The following is an 18,266-nucleotide window of genomic DNA, read 5'->3' on the forward strand; positions in this document are numbered from 1 at the left end:
GGTGTCGGCGGTTGGCCTAGCTTTTAAAACTAGTATTATTATTGTGGATAATTCATGTAGTTAAGATTTTCGTAACAAATCACCTCAAGAGCACTGAATACCAAACTGACTTTTTTTTCTTCAGCAGCGAATTCAAAAATTTTAAAATAAGCGTTTTATTCCTTTTATATTTACGATTCATTTCTTACAAATTTGAATTAAAAAATAATAGAACCTCAATTTATGGATTCGGAAGATTTTCATGCTTAATTTGGTTTGAAAATACAAAGTAAAAAAGCGCAAAAGTTATATTTATAAAGAAACTAAGTTTATTTTTTTGAATATTTTACATCTATATTTTAAAAAACCAATACAATGTTTTAAAATAATTGGGGTAAATTATTATAATAATGATGGAAATCCTTTGAAAAAAACTGAATTTAATTCTTGCGAGTCTTGGTTTCATTTTATTTGGTTAATATTGTGTATTTTAAAAACACTGCATCAGTACTCCAATTTCAGTGAATCAGAAATTCTTCATGAAAATATGAATGCTACAAATAAACAAATCATGCATTGAAATCATCATAATATGATTTTAATTAATTACGATTTGCCTATTTGTAGCATTCACAGAGGAAGATACAAAGATGTGTTTTTTTAGTGGGTAACTCAAAAATGATAATTTCGAAGTTGCCTATTTGTAGTAATTGCCCCATAATATTATGAACTCCAAATTTAAACAAAAAAACTGGGACAATTTTTTTAAATAAAAGAAATGTGAAAAGAAACCCTTTTTTGTTTGCTATTATTATTTCAATCTAGGTAATATATTTTTGTGACCTTTTTTTTTTTGAATTATGAATTTTTTAAATGAAATTCTGTTATAATATAAATGTTAAATCTCGAGAGATTTGTTATTGCGAGCAAATGTCAAATTAAAGTGATAATATTTTAGTTAATTGTGGGCATAAAATACCTATGCACAATCAGAGGCAATGATACCTCTATCCCCTTATTATCATTTAGAGTTACACATACTGTATTTGGATAAGAATTAAAATTTCAATTTCTTCCAGTGGTAATTTAAAAAATAAAAATTTAATTACTCTGAAAAAAACACAAGCAGCATAAGTTTACGGAATTGTTTATTTTGTTTCATAAAATTAATAAAAATACTTTATAATCATAAAATTATTTTGTATACAAAACATACACTATAGTGTATTAATTTATCTGTTTTTAAGTTCTGATGTTAATTTTTCCAAATATTCTTGTAAGATACATATTTTGTCATTAAACTGTTCATATTGCTGGTTTGAGATTGCCCTAATCACAGCTTGTGTGGTAAGGCGCGCTGAAGATACAAGTTGCCAAACTTGACTCTTGTCAGATTCATTAGCATCACTAATAGATCCCAAACTGTTGACAGCAAGTGTTTCAACAACATTCAAAACATCTTCAGAAAGTTTCAAGTCTGAGACCCACGTATCTTGCTGTAAATAAAAAATATGGTTATTTATATTTTAAATTATAATATTAATTTAATTACCATTAATGATTTAGAATTAAATAAAAAAAAAATGTAGATATAAACACCAAAAACTTTACTTTGAAAACAAATAAAATAGTTCGAATGTTGTGAATGAAAGTACATTATATTATGTCTTCCCAATAAAGAGCATTTCCTTTCTTTGGTGATAAAAAAATAAGATAAATTTTTAAATACCTTTATTATTGAATTATAAGATTTAAGTAATCTTTGCCCTTTCAATAAAGAATTGGGACTTATATCCGCATACAACTGCCACAAACTAGCATCATTTGGATGTGCAGAAGTGATTCGTCCAAAGAGTTCCAAAACTTTAGGAGTAATTCTAAAAACAAAAATAAAAGCCTAATTCATAAAGAGTTCTGTTATGTATAAAAAATGAATTATGCAATTTATATATAGATTTATTTCAATATCATATCAATTGAAATATTAAGAAAAAAGCATTTTTATACAATCTAAAAAGATTCTAAATTATAAAACACATTAGATCAATACCTTTTTATATGATTTCCTTCGTAATCAACAGAATCTTGTAATAAAGCTCTTACAAGCAGTGCTAAAACATCAAGATCCAAATGTTTTGCGCGCAAATCAAGAAGCCTGTGGTAACTACGAACCACATCATCAAAATGACCTGTATCTATGCTTACTACCAACATGTTGTCCCAAACCTGAAAAAATAACATAAAATACCATAATAACTACAAGAACCAAAGATTTTTTATTTTAAAATTTTACATCAACTTTTAATTTACTTAAAAAATATATCATAATGAGTGCAACTCCAATCAGATAGCAACTCTACATTATATAACAAAGTGTGATAAATGATTTTTTCCCAAAAAAACTAATTATATGGCATTACTAAAAACATCCTAAATAATATATACCCAACATTTTAGCAACTCCAATCTCAAGCTAATATAAAGATTTAATGAGGGTTTTTTTTTTAAATCCCCTTCACAGAAGGTTATAACACATGCTGCAATATTTGAGAGGATGAAAAGCAAAAACCCCACAGTCCATGATCTCTGTTTTTGGGGACACCAACAACCAGTAGTGGAAAAACTCTTTATTTTAACTTCAATGTACAACTTGTATGTGGTATAACAAGTAGCGAAAAGACTTCATTTTAAGTTTAATGTGCACTAATGTGCACATTAAACTTAAAATGAAGTATGATATATAAATAGTATAAGGTTTAATAACCTTAAAGAAATAGTATTTCCGCTACTGGTTTAGTTGGTCTTCCCAAAAACAGTGATCATGGTCAACAGCATTTTTGCTTTCTAAAAGTTTCCGCGTCATAATTAATAATATGGGCTTCAAATGCAAACAAAAATCAGAATGATCAAACGGTAATTGTAGGCCATGGCAGGGAAGCAGTAGAGGGAGAATTTCAGTTCTCGTAAAATACCACAGTGATTCTTCCTAAATGTGTCAGTTTTTATTTTCTATTTTTTACAGAATATGAAAATAAAGATGAGTATGCAAAGTTGCCATTCTAAAAAAATACACTTCAATATTTTTTTCTGAACCTATTTGAAGGATGACAAAATTAATGTTGAAAAGTGTTTTAAATAATCAAATGTTTTAATAGATTTATATGCAGTTTAAATTCATACCTGCCAGTTGTCATAATTAAATTTGAGAGCTTCACTCAGTGCCTTATATGCTCTCGTTTTATTTCCTTGTTTTACATATACTTTAGCCAAGTTATTCCAAGCCTCAAACGAGTGAGGCTCTAAATACGTATATCGCCGATATGCTGTGGCAGCTAATTCCCAACATTCAACAGTCAAAGCAGCATAACTGAAGAAATCATATACATAATAGTTAAAAATATTACCATAACTTAAAACGGTAACTCAATACAAAATGAATAAAAATATGTACTGCCATCAGGAGAAATTATGTATTTTTTATGCTCTACTTGCTTTACTAGACAAACGAAAATACTCCATGGCAAAACAGCTGTCACAAATAACAGATAATATCATAAGAAAAGGTTAATAATAAAAAGCATGACGTTATTTAACTAATAAAGCTTTTTTAAACTTGTTCTACAAATGATAATTCGTTTTTTGAAATTCTTTTTTGTTACAAAAATATGTAAATATTAAGCAAGTTAATAAACTTCAGGTGCCTACCCCAATCTAAGCCAAACACTTTCCTGTAGAGAATTTATTTCACATGATCTCTGATAATGAGGAATGCACTCTTCGTATTTTTTATGTGAAAACAGATAATTCCCCCAATGTCTCTGAGCTCGACTGCTCTTGTGGTGTGAAAAATTCCACGCCTTCTTGTACTGTTCAACATCATCTGAAAATGGAAAGGAAAATATAATATAACATAAATATTTTAACATATTTTTGGAGAGAGATTTAAGAGGAAATGCAATTGGTTCAGATTTTATAAAAATAAATATGTAAACAAATAAACATTGTGAATGTATAATTGCTATACCTGTAGCATCACCTAAAAGGCAATAAAGTTTCACAGTAGGTTTGATTTCTATTTGTTGTTGTATTATTTCAGCAGCCTAAAACAAAGTTATTTAAGATTGTTAGTAAAAATTCTTGGTGGAAGTTCATTGTTAAACCTAAATCTAAGCGAAAGAAACCAATGAAACCTGTCACTAATATTCCAAATGAATGAATTTAAGGATCACTGGTCTTTTATTTCTATAAGATATTATTACAATACAGTGGTCTCTCGGTAATCCGGCAGATATCGGACCAGAGCACTGACAGCTTACTGAAAACACCGGATTACTGAAAATCACTAATAATGTCGCATTTAAACGGCAGATGTTTTATAGCATACATATATGTATGTAATATATTACAATAATTAGTACATACTCCCAATTGAAGGGTCAACATAAACTAAAACTACAATAATAAAATATTTTTACTTAAAATTACCAAGCTACCCGCTTGGTAGCTGCCTGTATAAAAATGCTGGGCTGTATTATGCACATAACATTTTGAAGTTGTATGTTTTAACATTAATAATATATTTTATGAAAATTGTTACTGGTTGAAACAAAAAAATATAAATATAACTTACCTTGTGACGAAGCTCTAAAACGGTATAGCATGCTATCACTTCTTCCCATAATTGCAACTGAAGATATAAATCCAGAGCTGCTTTTACCAACCCAATACTCAAAAAAAGGTCAGCGAGTAATGAACGCCAACTGAGTACGGGAGGTAGTGCACTTGCCCAAAGATAAGATAATCTTTAAAATAAAATAAAAAAACTTATTATTTGTAAATGAAATATTTTTCACGGAAGAATGATTAAAATTAAACAGTCACTAGAGAAAAGCAAGATAAAATTTATTATATAAAAATATGAGAACTGGTTATACCTGCTGGTTACTTTGGGCAGTGGATTTTTGAAGTTATTGACAATTTCTTCACATTGCATCATGGATCTTTCTACCGTTCTCTTATTACGTGACTCCATTTTGCATTTCATGAGGAACGCACTGACTCTAGTAGCCCAAGGACCACTCTCTTGCGCAAGGAGAAGATTTATAAAGGGATATAATTCTTCATCTGCCAGTTCATCTTTAGGCTGAGCACGCTGCATATATTGTCTACGATCACAAAACGAAAAAGACATATTCTTCTTTTCTATGTATGTACACACAAATTGAGCAACAAATCACATCGCATCTAATCAAAACATAACTGTTGCGGTAATAATTAACATGTCAATATTTTTATAAAAAATGCAAAAAGTGGCTAGTACCATAAAGACATGTACATTAATTTTCCATATCTTTTTTATTTCAAACCATATTGAGATTATGAAAATATTATACTTTTAAATCACGAATGAATGTGTTTTACTTTTCAAAATTGAAATAATTAAAGTATACAAAAGAAATATAAAATATCTCAAAATCATATGAACTGATCAATCCAGTATGAGGGAAATTAATATGTCTAAACAATTGTAATCCCAGTCTAGGGTGACAAATTCAATAAAAATAAACGACCTCTAACTGAATCAAATAAAGATCCACAAGATTTTTAATTTTGATGTATTTTTACTATTCAAAATAGACAAAGTTACACAATTAAAAATACTTATTAAAGATTTGTTACACTTACACGGTAGCTAAGCAAATCTGTTGTTCTAAGCTTGTTAGATGTATATTCATATTTTCTTTGATGTCTGTATATTGAATGTTTTCCAATCGAACATCATCATTATGCTTGAGTTCATTTAGAAGATTAGAACTGTTATGGGTGAGTTTAGATGAAACTCGGTCAAATAATTCATTCACTTCTACATCAACAGTCAACTGTGCAATAGCTTCTTGTTGAAATTTTGTGCGTTTACCCAATGCTCCTATAAAAAAAAACTGTCAATATTGTGAAATGAAAAAACATAAAATAACATGAAAACATAATTTTTTTAATAATAATAAAAATCATTATGTCTTTTCATGTTCAAGTGGATCCATAGTAAATCATTTTAACTTTACAGCGGTCTTAAAATGAGAGAGATTTGTTGTAAGCAATCACAAACTGTTAGTATATCTTACTACAGTAGAGTCTCGGTTATTCGAGCTTCGGTTATCCGACCTTCCGAGTTATCGGACCTATCGGGGAAATGCCCCTTTCCTTTACCCGACTGCACGCATTATATTCGCGCACCAGGCGACAGTCCTCAGTGCTTGAGTAGCTCTTTCGGTGTTTTGGTTTGTTACATTTTGATGTTTTAGTTCGTTACATTCAGTTATGTTACATGTACATATTTGAAATGTTTTCCATGTGCAAATAAAATTATGTAACACCTTTTTAATGTCGTTTTTATAATTTTCCGTGTTATCCGACCTTGCCGCAACCAGTTTAGGTCGGATAATTGAGACTCTACTGTAGTAATTACTTATTTACATAGCCTTACAGATATCTTGAAATTAAGCATTATTTAATTTATTACGGAGAGCTTAAAATAATATAAATGATTATAGTAACCAAATATTGACCTTTTAATGTAAGGTTTAATCCAGATATTTCTTTAGCACTTTTTAAGCGAGATTCAGAATCTTGTACTCTGCCATACAACAAGTGAGCTTGGCTCATTTCAACATTGAGTAATGCTTGCAACTGTGGACTATCAACCAACATTTGTTCCAAGTTAGAAAGATTATTTAGGGCATTTTCCAATATTGAGTATATGCGTGGACTATTTTCATCTAAAATCATTTGATACAACACGTAACAACGTAACTGCCACCAGAAAGCAACCTGAAAAATAGTTCATAATAGTAATACAAATTACATAAACTAGTTTCCGATACACAATACTATCTACGGTCAGGTAAAATACAAACTTGTCTAAATTTTATAAACTCATGCTGAAAAATAAAAGGTGCTATTTACTACTTAAAATGTCATTCCACAAAGTTAACGCTGAATTAATAAACAATAAGAAAATTCTGTCTAACTGTGTTAAGAAACAAAAAAGAAAAAACAGATGATCCTCCTTTACAAGAAAAGAAGGTATCATAATAACTTTAAAAACAGTAATAAGTTTAGTTTTTTTTTTTGATCGATTTTACAGATAATCATGTTATGACCAATACTAAACAACATGGATGCATAATTTTAGTGTGATAACGATGGTTGTCTTAAAACTTTAAAAATAGATTACCAATTTATTTTCACATTCTTTTGATAATCCATTGAAAATTTCACACGCTATAAAAAGCAACTCGGGACACAAAATAGTGGGATTAATTTCCTCTTCATTCTTTAAAACTTCAGCAGTCACATCGTAATACTGAGAAAATTTATCACACAGTTCCTTAGACAATTCTGCGTTAGGACCAGTCCAATTAATCTCACAGAATGCATATATCAAGGATATTCCAACAGAGAATATTTTAGAATGTTCTTCATTTGTGTTATTCTTTTTAATATACTCCAAAATTATTGTTTTGGCATCGGTTTCATTGGAATGCTGGAAGAAGATGTCACTATCCATCACCGTAGGCCAATCACCTTTCCACAAATGTTGAATAAAATCTGGCCAGCCTAAAACATGAAAGTTTTATAGTACATAAGACTAAAGAAAAAATAAATTTTCAATGTGAGAAGAAAATTATGAGTAAAACATGCAATTTGACTCACTTTTTGGGGCTTTCTAGAGGCCCGATGAAATAGTTTTGATGAAAATGGAATTATTAAGTGTGGATCATAAAAAGATATATCATAGAGATAGTTTGAAGGGCTGCATTAGGATTCATTTTGTTAAAGCAAAATGGATAAAAACTGAAATTATGGATTAAATTGGTATGGAATTTATTTTTTTAATATCAAATGTATAATGTGAATGTAAAAATTCAACCAAAATTACGAAATGAGACATTTTGTATCTGAGTGTAAATACTGTGTTCACATACAAGTAAACTAACATGTTGAGTTCAGCGAACAGAAATATACACAAATAAGATAAACTCAGTATCCATCAAATACAGTGTTTAGAAATTATTCAAACTACTGAGACCTATTAGTGAGAAGGGAGTTTGAATTATTATATTTACAATCTCAATAAAATAAAGATAGCACATCAATTTTTAACAAAAGATACATGGTATGGTTTTTAAACAATGCAACCTAAGGATCAATACAGCAAGCACAAAATAAACATTATATGTATAAAACAACAATCGTTTATCGCTGTTTTAATCAAAACAAAAAACGAATGTCATGTGTTCAAATAGTCAGGAAAAAGTCATTTTAAAGGAATTGAGAAATTCGAAAATATAAATTTACGAATACCTTCAATATCAACATTATCTTCAAATGTACACATTAACATCGCATCCATATCAGAAAAAATAAATAATAATTGTTATTAATTACTACTGGTACAATTTACTATTTTTATTTTAGTTAGGTCACAGATTAATAGTACAAGTTAGGTTAATTTGACATAACCTACAATGAAGCTAGTTGCCTTGATTTGACATTTATACTTCTTCTTTTTTTTGGCCTTTTCACCTCTCAACTCGGGTGTTCTGGCCAGTGTCGAGTTTTTGGTTTTTTCTTACATATTTACACATGTTTAGTAATATAATATATACAAGTTAGTATGTTAGTTTTAATATAATATATACATGTAATAAAATAACATTCGGTGGAATTAAGGGGCGCTGAATTGACGTGGGAAGAGGCAAAAATGCTGGCTGGCGATTGAGTCTCCTGGAGACAACTGGTGATGTCCACATGCTTCACTTAGAAGCGGATGTGAAAAAGAAGAAAAAATAACATATTACAGCTTAACACCATTTATAACTAGATATTTACGTAAAAATTTTAACACATTTTTATTGGGAGGGGACAGGAGAGTTAGAATATGAATAGGGAATGGGATATTAATATCAGAAAGGTCGGATTGGTTATCAGGATAACAATCATTTATGGGGCATCCAAAAAAAACATGATTTAAATCTTCCTCATCAAGCTGACATTCGCAAATCAAATTGTATCGGCGAATCAATGAGTGGTATATTATTTATATCCAAAACATTGTTTTTCTTTTCTATAAAATTAAATAAGTACCTAAAATAATAAACTTTGAGTTTTTGAACCCTCTATAAGTAGGTACTTCTAGAAGTGTGAGTAATTTCAGGAATCATGAGTAAGACATACCTCCTTGATTCCTGATTTACTTATTACCCAGGTGTTCAAGTTATTATTCATCATTCAATATTTTTGAAACATATACATGCAAATTCACGTTATACTTATCAGCTTGGAAAAATGAAGAGTATAAAAACACTTCCACAAAGGTATTTAATTCGATATTATATTATTATCATTATATATGTCCATATGTGGCAATATAATGTTTGTGGATTCTTAAACTGTGGAAAAAACTAAAAGCATGTGAGGTGCTTATAAAACTAATCAAGCTTCACTCAAATAGCTAATGCCGAATCAGAATTAATGATATTGTCACATATTGGTTTAAGGTTACCTCCGGAGTCCGTCAAAGTTGCAATCTTGCACCGTTCCTTTTTTATAATCCTCATAGCATGGACTTAATCCCATGGAAGGCAATTCCACTCGACCGAAAGATATCCATCTCCTCCTTCAAAAATCTTCGCAACTTAAAGTATGCCAAAAATGCAGTTTTTGTTATTGACAATTCAGTCAGGGTCTTCAAGTGATTACATGGAGATAGTTAATAATAGAAAAAACCCACGTTCTGTATGACACTTTGTGCCTTGATGCCTAAAACCCTCTGACTTTGTCAAACCAAGGCACCAAAAGTGTCGAGAGTTTCAATTATCTGGGAGTATAATATATGTGTTGTAGAATTCAAAAATAATTTGAAGTGCAGCTAGAAATAGCAGATGCCACATTCAATAGTATAAAGGCTATCTGAAGATTGGATATTTACTCAGTGAAAACCAAATGCCGCCTACAAAACGCCTGTGTAACAAGGTTTTCGATACCCTGCTTGTCGTGGACGTCAGCGGTTGACTATTCGTTGGCAGTTCACATCAGAACTACAGGACGCAAACCTACTAGTGAGGATGCACATGAGCTGGCAGCTAACAGATAGGCCTGGAAGCTCTTTGTGGACACAATATCCTCCAACTTAGTAGCGGACATGGAATGACGACGGTGATTATGATATTGTGCCATTGTACATATATATGATGTTATAATTATTATTATGATCATGATGATAAACTTATTAAATTAAGCACCTAGTCGCGTAGTGGACAACTTTCTTGCATATTTATTTTGTGTAATTTATGTGACCAACACCCCCTCTAACTTGTTCTGACAGAGGGGGTATTGAAATAACAAATATCTATAATTTTTCCCCAAAATAAAACACAAAGCTGCGGTAGACTTAAAAATCTATGGATCAAGTTTTTTTTTGTTAGGGCCTTCTACCAAAACATGGTAACATCGGCCAAAAACAATATAGACACAAACAAAAGACAACAAAAATATATGAACAAGAATAACATAAAATATAAATGGAAATAATGAACATTATTTTATAACAAAACTTATCACGGGGGAGGGTATTTTTAAAATATGAAAATTAAAGTGTTTATGGGGAAGGTTTTTTGGTTATTGAGGGAGAGGCGATGAGAGAAAAATTAAGATGAGATTTGATCATTTCGGAGGCAGTGAAAAATCAAATTCCGCGTTCACACGTATGAATAGACGGAAGCTGCCCGTCTATCCGCTAACTGAGAGAAAGCGGGAACATCCGCCGAAGGGAAACTTGAGATGAATTAGAAGATCGCGTCTTCCAGTGCCTTATCGAATATGTGGTGTAGAGGGTTACTTTGCCATGTGCTCCCATTTTTATTCCCCATCATTATAATATAATCCTAATTAAAACTAAATGGATTTAAAGCCCAAAAGAAAATAAAGAAAACTTAAATCTATTCTGAAAACGAGTAAATTGGAAGATAATTTAAAAAGCTTGAATGTTTTATGTATCTATGTTTACTAAGCTAGAACATGAAAATAATCTTAGAACTAGTTACAAACATGAGACAGAGAAAAATACTTGCAGATCTAGGTCCTTAATTAATGCAGTTCGTAATTGTCACTCTTCACTAATATCTTAATTCTAATGCAATGGTGGTTTCACTTATGTGGAGAGATGACGGATGGTGGTCCGGATGCTGTGTTCGAACGAACACATGCTGGGCAATGTCCTGGGCGGAGATCTGCCATGGGTAGAGCCTTGGGCGGCTCTCGGGATTCAGTCCCGTGGCGATGGTGACGGCGACAGCCAGCTGGAAGACTGGCCGGCCGTGGGTTGGGCACACGCGCTGGTGGTACAGGAAACTGGCGTTCCTTTTGGAGGACGATGGATGTCCTGGATGTGGAGGGACCTTCGCGGCTGGAAGGCGGCCTCCGATGACCCTCGTGGAGTAGTCGGATTCCACGAGGTTGCTACGTAGCACTGGCTACCCTGTACACTCACTTCACTTCAACTTCCACTTTGACTTCCACGCTACATCATCTCCGCGGTCGATGGTACGATCGCGTAGACTCGACTCACTTCCCCGACTCTCGACCGACTCTTGGTCGACTCTCCTCCCGGGCTCTTTTCCAACTCGTTTGTTCCGACTGTTTGGGGTGGTTTTATAACGCCCAAATTAGGAGCTCTCTCCTTCTCCCTCTCGCTTATTACCTAAAACTCATTGTCTCTTTTCCACACTGATTCATGAACACCTCGTCATATTTAAAACTAAAATATTATGTTCTGCATACTATTTCTTATAAAACTAAATTATAATTAACTAAGATTAGAATGTGTATAAAATTAAATACGTTTAAAACTAATTAATAAAAAAATAAACATATACTAAACATGGAAAACTAAATTATTAAACTAAATTATACCTATGAAGATTAGAAGGGAATCAAGAATTAATAATTTAGAAATGATCCGCCTCTTGGTGTAGTGGTTGGTGCGTTCGCCTACCATACTTGAGGTCCTAGGTTCGATTCCTGGCAAGGTGGATGTAAAATACCTTCATACATATTATAAAATAATCGCTGATACGTTGCGATTGGCTCACTGGTGCAGTGCCTTATGTACCACGGGTGCGGATCAGAAAATGATGGCGCAAAAGTGAATTAGAGTTTTAAGTTAATATGTGGCAAGTTGGAATAATCGAAGCGCATACGAATGAAGATATATGAAATTTGAAGAAGAAAGGTTTGTATGTATTACTGAGGAATTAATTATGCGTTTTATTTTGTTATTTTGATATGAGTTTTTAAAATACAAATATTATTCTAATGGCCATCGGTTTGCGAATTATTATTAAAACGGTTATGTTTTTCATGCATTATTGCTGAGAAACCCTAGATTGGAGAAAACAATAGAATGTATTGGAAAGTTATATTTAAATTCGTATTGAAATATTTTGAAACATCGCCGCGTTTTTTCCCAATACAAACAAAGGTTGATTTTTATTTTTTATTTTTTTTTATTTTTTATTTATTAATAAAACATATAAGACATGAATATCATGATATTATATTCCCAGGAGTTGTACGAGAAAACTCATTTGGGACGGTACATAAAAAAAATAGTACATTTCTTGTAACAATACATAGTATACATTTAAACAATAAAAATTTAAACAAATTTTAACAATCTATGAACTTAATGTTAAAAAAGGAAAGAAAACATTTAAACAATCTGTGAACTTAATATTAAAGAAGAAAATAAAAACATTCAAACAATCTGTGAACTTAATATTAAAAAAGAAAAGAAAAACATTTAAACATTCTGTGAAATTAATATTAAAAAAGAAAATAAAAACATTTAAACATTCTGTGAACTTAATATTAAAAAAAGAAAAGAAAAACATTTAAACCTAAAACACAATATATAGACTATTCACAGAAACTGAGCTAAAAACTATCACTTTCAAAAAGATTCAAGAAATAGGTATTTTATTATCTTAAACGAAAATACGTGCTTATTTTTACGGGGACAAAAGATTTTAATGCCTGAATATTTTAGACAGCTATGGAAAGCTCGTATCAAACTAACAAAAATCCAACCAAAATATGGATCAAGATCAAGCCAGTATCTTTTATCTTTAGTCTATGGATCAAGCATAAGCAATAGTCATAGACAGAATGTCAGAAATCAAGTCGGAAAACCCGCGTGCGCGTTTTTGTTTTCTCACTTCTTACGGGCGATTTCGGGACTTGGGTTTGTTAATGTTTGGTTATTGAAGTTTGCTGCCACATTTAATATCAAATGTAGGCAGTTTTGGTCGTTATCAGTTATCATGGAATATGAATTATGGCTTAATTATTTTATATACGCTGGAATTATTCTCCAGTGTTTTATTTTGTTCGTTATATTAGCATTCAAGTTGTGGTAAGAATTCGTTTTAGATTATCTATTTTTCCCGCCTGGGTTATAAAAACGTAAAATTGCATTTTGTTTAATGATTTTCGTCTCGGATCTTTTTTTTACTCAAAGTAGCAATGTTTACTTTAACCATTCGACTAACTTTCGATTCAGAAATACTCAAATTGTTATTTTAATTCACATTTGTTTTCAGGGATCTTCCCGTTCGCGTTAATTGTTGGTTTTGCAATACTAATGATTGGATTCAGTTTTCTCAGAGAAATTCTTGGATATGTCAAAACTGCCAACAGTATAATGGCTTTACCTCAGTAAGTATGAATGATTTCGTTTTTATTTCTAAATTCTTATTTGATGTCCAATTAGAAGTTAAGAAGCCTCCAGGAATCACGTTGCTGATATACGACCGAACATCTGTCAAATTTCATTGAACTCAATGTGCTTGTATTAGAATTATTTTACAGATTTTAAAAACCTGTTTTAGTCCATAAAGTATTTATTTTACTAAGTATGTCATTGGTGGGCGGTTTGGTATTCAAAACACATTGTATCTGCATCAATGTAAACAAAGGCTATCCAATTATAGAAATTATGCATATGATGCATAATCAAATTGAAAGGCAATTAATGTTTATGTAAAAAACAAATAAATAGTGCCGGAGTTTGCTGCTGGTACATAAGGGTGTGTGAGTGGATACTGGGGTTTGTATATGAATGGTACATAAATAACATAAGTAATGAAGCTCTTGAGTTCAGGATATATTGTTTTGATATTTAAAAAAAAAATCATCAAAAACATTAGAAATCGTGTTTAGGAGCACACTGAACTTTGACCAATATTTTCTATTTTTACCTGCTCTACGAGTTATGTTTTTCTTGATGCCATTTTGGATTTCACAAATAATATTCAGGAACAAATCTAGACTAGACTTTAAATTTCCAGGAATTATTATTTAAACTAAAACTTGCTGCTCGAATTGAAAATAAAAATTATTTACTATTTATATTATAGTAAGCAAAACTCTACTGTGATTTGGTATTTAATTTCAACTACAAATCGATTATAAAAATAATAGTTCTTATCAAAATACAAATCAGTCAGTGTAATATTTTTGTTGTTATTTACTTCTAGGGTGGAGATTATAATAAGTCTCTACAGACTCACTTGAAGAATCCCGTCTACTTTAACCATAACCGCCATTCCCCACGAAGTCATCACAATGGCTTGTGTCACAAGTGCAACACTAATCAACAGTTGAAAATTTTACAGTTAGCTAATTTCAAACCTTTGAATGAAAGGAACTTTGATCATGAAGTGGAAGCATTCAAGTGAGTTAATTCCTGAATAAATGAATAAAGTTTGTATTTTGGATATTTGTAGCACTAACTTTGTGGATCATTGTTATATTTTAGATTATATATTGATAAGTTTTATTTTTAAATGTAATATTTCGATTTCATCTTCAAAATTAAAGGAATGGTCATTGACCACATTTTAACAAATAACTACTCATTTCACAAGAAGTGTTAGTTATTTGTTAAACTATGGTCATTTATATGATCTCCTTTCATTTTGAATATGGAATCGAAATATTACATTTAAATAATAAAACTAATCAACTAAATAATTTGGAAATTCTTGAAATAAAAATGCCACCAAACAAAATTTGAATAAATATTATAAATAATCAATTAAACCTTAGTCAAAACCCTATTTTCCATATTTTCCCTATAAAGTACCCTACTTTAAACACAATTTCCCCCTCTATCCTTATCGACACCCACTAATCTGTTCACTGTTTCTTTTAAATGTCCATGTTTAGTTGTTATACAACCCCGAAGAGGGCAACGTTTAGTTGCCGAAACTAGTCAGTTGTGTCAATTTTATTTATATATCTCTGAAACATAATAAAGTTTGTTTTTAGTGTTACTAAATTTATTATATTGAAAGAACACGACTGTATCGAGGTTTCGGTCTTGTGGTAGATTCCAATTTTCTTTATAACTCGCTTGATTGATTCCCGTTTTCCATAAAAATATCACCTGATTGTTGGATCTGTGTAACATTTTTCTAGTTTGACTTCCTTTTTACAAACTATAGTTACATCTATAGTAGAGAACCCCGGACAAATGATTTTGACTCGATGCCTACTCTCGGGTAAACATCTCTAATAAGGAAATTGAGTAAAGATAATTCCACCTTGTTTTGTAGTGGTTGACGCATTTGCCTACATTTCTCGAGGTCCTGGCGGGTGAATGTGAAAAATTAATTTTAATGATTTTTTGAACTGCAATATTTCATCCTTCCTGGACTGGCGCCTGAAACTTAAGACTGATCATCTTACCTTCATGTATCAGATGATCAAACTACGCTGCATTTGGTTTATTAATGCAGTGCCTTATGCACCGCTGGATGCAGAAAGAGGGATGATGATGATGATGACAGTGAAGAATTTTAATATAATATTTTGTTGCTTTTTTTAGTGTGCACTTGGATGATGTATATAAATTGTGCCATGACTGCCGGAGACTAGTCAATAAAAAACTGCAATCGGAAAAAGGACATTTTTTGATTAAAAAAAAGAACCCATCCCAAGTTAAAAAGATGACATTTTCATCAATACTTATTGCATCTAAAAGGGGTGTAACGATCATCTTAAAAGTATCAGCAATCTTACTATTGCTTTGTATTTTTGTAGATATTGTTATGAACGCCGATGTTTTCTTGTCTAAAAAAATGGTTCGCACAATGAAGCAACACTACAGAAATGTCGGTGACGTCTTCAACAGTTCGAGAATTATAAATGATGATGTTATGATTTCGATCAGTAACATGAAAGAAATATTAAATAACATGACAGCATATGTCCATATGGCCAAATATATCGACAGTGAAAATCTCACGGCTGAATCCATCAAAAGCATGGTGATTAATTCTCCCTTGGGACGTTTGACTCTGATTTACTTCTTGCAAATGTTGACCACCGAGGGAGTGATACTGCAAGGAATATTATTCATATCAGAACTTGGATTATCAATGCGACACTTTATCAATTTAGTTATCTGGTCTATTTCATACTACATTTCTGTTACTGAGGATAAATATCTGCACATTTTTCAAGTAAGTTAATATTTTTCTTCTGCTTATTTTTTTTATTTTCATACAGATTACTACAGTAATAGCAAAATCACATTTCTGGAATATTTAAAATAAACAAAATCTTCATTGGCTTGCACAAGATTTGGTATCAAGGTTTACTTAATTATGTATTCATCAATATTGAAGATTTTTATATTTACTAATACATGTATGTATGAATACATATGAAGGGTACACAAGCTCAATGACAAATAATAAATTTTACGGAAGAGAAAAATAAGAATTAAAACTGCATTTGTGGGACATTGGGTTAATGTGTTTAATAAAATAGGTTTTTGATTCACGTAATATATATTTTTACAAACAATAAATAAAAATTAAACAAAAATTTCCCCTTAATTAATTTTTTTTTAAACTCTTTAAACTGACAAAAACGAGCTCCTTGCAGTAATCGTTGCATTTTGACTGTTTTTTTGCCTGCCGTGATTCCATATTTATTTCCTATAATTCATTCAGGAGAAAAAAATGGCATTTAAAAAATTGAAAAAATGCAACCAATCTGTTTTAGCCGTGTGTGTTACCCTTCATAAATATTTGATAGATTTTCAACGCAGAAAGAAGTAAAGGATATTTTTGAGATGTGAATATGGAATACTGCATTTACAGGACTTATGGTGTGTCTTTAGCTAGTTTGTGTAATTTCTACGCGAAAGCAGTTCCATTGTAATTAGTGGAAACGGATATAATAATTATCAACAGAAATTGTACAGGTTAACTAATAAAAAAAAAAGATTTTAATATATTTTTATCAAAACCTTTCTAAAAAATATTTATTCTGTAATACATATTATATTTATTTATTTCTGTTTTTCTACGACATGAATTGTACTTCTCTGCATTCATAAATGAAATACATTTTATTAAAAATATGTTTGGTTCATATTGTGTAAAATATATACACAGATTAGTACTTGGGTACTGACATGGTCGGGTGGAAGGGGCAAGGCAATGTGTAGTGGAGGGGGTGGGGTTTTCATAATTATGGGGAATATTAATAGCAGGGGTTATTAAAGTTTTCTCAGATTTTTTTTTTTTAATTTCACATTTTAAATAGATTCAAAATGTTTTTCCACAAAGTAAATGCTGAAACAATAAATAATCCAACAATTAATTTTTTTGCATACTTCGATTATCAGGATATTAAAAAAATGTTTTTGTTGTTTCAGATAATTTGTGCGGGAATATTAATAATGAATACTCCATTAAAATCTAGCAACACCAATGGTAATAAAAAAGAGAAAAATGCTGCCGTTAAGAAAATGAAGAATTTATCCAGTTCAACATTTGCATCATCATACAACGAGACAAACCTTATCAGTGATGATTCAGATTCAGATATTTCACACGGTAGAATGTCTGAATTGGACAATTTAAAAACCCAACAGCCCAGTTATCCTAACTATTTTGCGAACAATAGACAATGTTCCGAACAAAAAACACTCAATAAATTATTTCCAAGTATGCAAGGTGCAGAAAGTATAAAAAGTCCCAGTACTTATTTGCCAATCAACCGCTCATTTTCTCCAGAGATAAATTTATGGCAAAGAAATATTCCTTCGCACGATTCTGATCTCAACGAAAGCATAAGTACACTTAATCTGGGAAATCAAAACAACAGTTCCAATAAAAATTCATTTGTATTCTCAACAAAGAGATATAACA

General features: G+C 31.0%; 1 protein-coding gene across 1 annotated transcript; it reads right to left on the bottom strand.

Annotated features, from left to right (window-relative positions):
- Positions 1 to 1,110: 1,110 nt before the first annotated feature.
- On the bottom strand, positions 1,111 to 8,522 carry LOC148282700 (tetratricopeptide repeat protein 27). Its single transcript, XM_088224694.1, has 12 exons — positions 8,344 to 8,522; positions 7,214 to 7,596; positions 6,546 to 6,807; positions 5,665 to 5,905; positions 4,914 to 5,144; positions 4,610 to 4,781; positions 4,004 to 4,079; positions 3,685 to 3,859; positions 3,160 to 3,346; positions 2,030 to 2,205; positions 1,709 to 1,856; positions 1,111 to 1,475 (listed from the first exon to the last, which is right to left on the bottom strand). The coding sequence occupies exons 1-12, from the start codon at positions 8,390 to 8,392 to the stop codon at positions 1,212 to 1,214; spliced, it is 2,364 nt and encodes a 787-aa protein (XP_088080820.1). The 5' UTR covers positions 8,393 to 8,522; the 3' UTR covers positions 1,111 to 1,211.
- Positions 8,523 to 18,266: the final 9,744 nt, after the last annotated feature.

The sequence above is a fragment of the Micrasema longulum genome, unplaced genomic scaffold, assembly GCF_059751315.1.
Source record: "Micrasema longulum isolate JH-2025_06_02 unplaced genomic scaffold, ASM5975131v1 h1tg000305l, whole genome shotgun sequence".
Taxonomy (NCBI): domain Eukaryota; kingdom Metazoa; phylum Arthropoda; class Insecta; order Trichoptera; family Brachycentridae; genus Micrasema; species Micrasema longulum.